The sequence below is a fragment of the Condylura cristata genome, unplaced genomic scaffold (assembly GCF_000260355.1).
Source record: "Condylura cristata isolate star-nosed mole 26May11 unplaced genomic scaffold, ConCri1.0 scaffold00003, whole genome shotgun sequence".
NCBI classification, from domain to species: Eukaryota; Metazoa; Chordata; class Mammalia; order Eulipotyphla; family Talpidae; genus Condylura; species Condylura cristata.
The window spans coordinates 78,327,796-78,328,977 of NW_004567104.1; the positions used below are offsets into that span (position 1 = coordinate 78,327,796).

Here is a 1,182-nt window from a genome sequence, read left to right on the forward strand (position 1 = left end):
CGCTCCGCGGGGGCCGGGGGCGTCAGGTGTGCGGAGCTCAGTGCGGGGCGCCCTGAGCTGCCCCTGCCCGTTGCGCGTCAGGAAGCCGCAAGGGTCGGGGGGGGAATGCTGGGGGCAGTGGGCTGGGCCCCTTGGCCGTTCCGGGGGTGGTCGCCAGGACGGAAGGGGCGCAGAGGGCCTCCCCAGTGCCCAGCGCGGGGTGGGGGGCTGGGAGGTGCCTGAGAAGCCCGGGGTCTTTCCTGCGCCTGCGGGCCTGTCCTGGATGGGACCCCTGGCCAGCCGCCCTGCCTGTGGTGGCCGCCAGGACCTTGCTCCCTCGGCAGGCCGGGTGGGTGTTCCGCCCCTGGGGCCGGGGCCGATCCCCGCAAGGGCCAGGCAGGACCCTGTGCTCCCCCTAAGGGCTGGGGGCCACCAGTCACCACCCTCGGGCACAGCCTGGCCGGAGGGGCTGGGCCTGAGCTAGCCCGGCAGCGCCCAAGGGTGGCCCAGGCTGGCCGCCTGCCCCCGGGCAGCCAGCAGCAGAGCACACAGTGAGGGAGCTCCAAGGTCCAAGTCCAGGAGCTGGAGGCTCGAGGGCACCTGTTGGGGGCCAGGCTCTGTCCTGCCCTCCTGGTGCTGGCCAGCAGGGGGCGGCCCCTAGGGTCAGGTGACAGTGGAGGAGGCCGGACAGCCCGTGGGGCAGGGGCTGCCTCAGGCCAGGCCCCGAGGCCGCTGGGCCAAAGGTCCAGCTCAGGGACTGGGGACAGGGTGCCTGCACCCCCGTGGCAGGAGCGGCCCGGCCCTGGCTCCCTGCAGAGCTGGGGTGCCAGGCGAGCCGGGGCTTCGCAGGGGCCGGGTCCGTCCCCACCTCACCTCACAGGGTAAGCTGGGTGTGGGGGTGCTGAGGGTGGAGCAGAGGCCTCAGCAGGGCTGGGGTCCTCACCGTGGGCCCCAAGTGGGGTGCCGCGGGGCTAGGGGGGTGAGCTCGGGTGCCCCGTGGGCCGGCACTGTCTCTGGCTCCTGGAGCTAGAGGTCTGGGCGACCCCCAGGTCACCCCCGGACTGCGGACGCCGGGGCGCCCCGGGAGCTGGGGTCCGCCCCGCGAGTCAGGGCCATCCGCCTTCCCTGAGCCGCAGTCGGCCGTCACCCTTTCGCAAGCAGCGGGCGCCTGGGCCGAGGGCCCAACGCGGGCTCTGGCGGCAC

At 75.0% G+C, this 1,182-nt stretch overlaps 1 protein-coding gene across 1 annotated transcript in view; it reads left to right on the top strand.

The window, feature by feature from the left end:
• Positions 1-1,182, top strand: part of PDXK (pyridoxal (pyridoxine, vitamin B6) kinase) — a 9,954-nt gene that overhangs the window by 766 nt on the left and 8,006 nt on the right. The window contains exon 2 of the mRNA XM_012731129.1: positions 723-860. Coding sequence (XP_012586583.1) covers positions 723-860 — 138 coding nt within the window. The remainder of the gene's footprint in view (positions 1-722; positions 861-1,182) is intronic.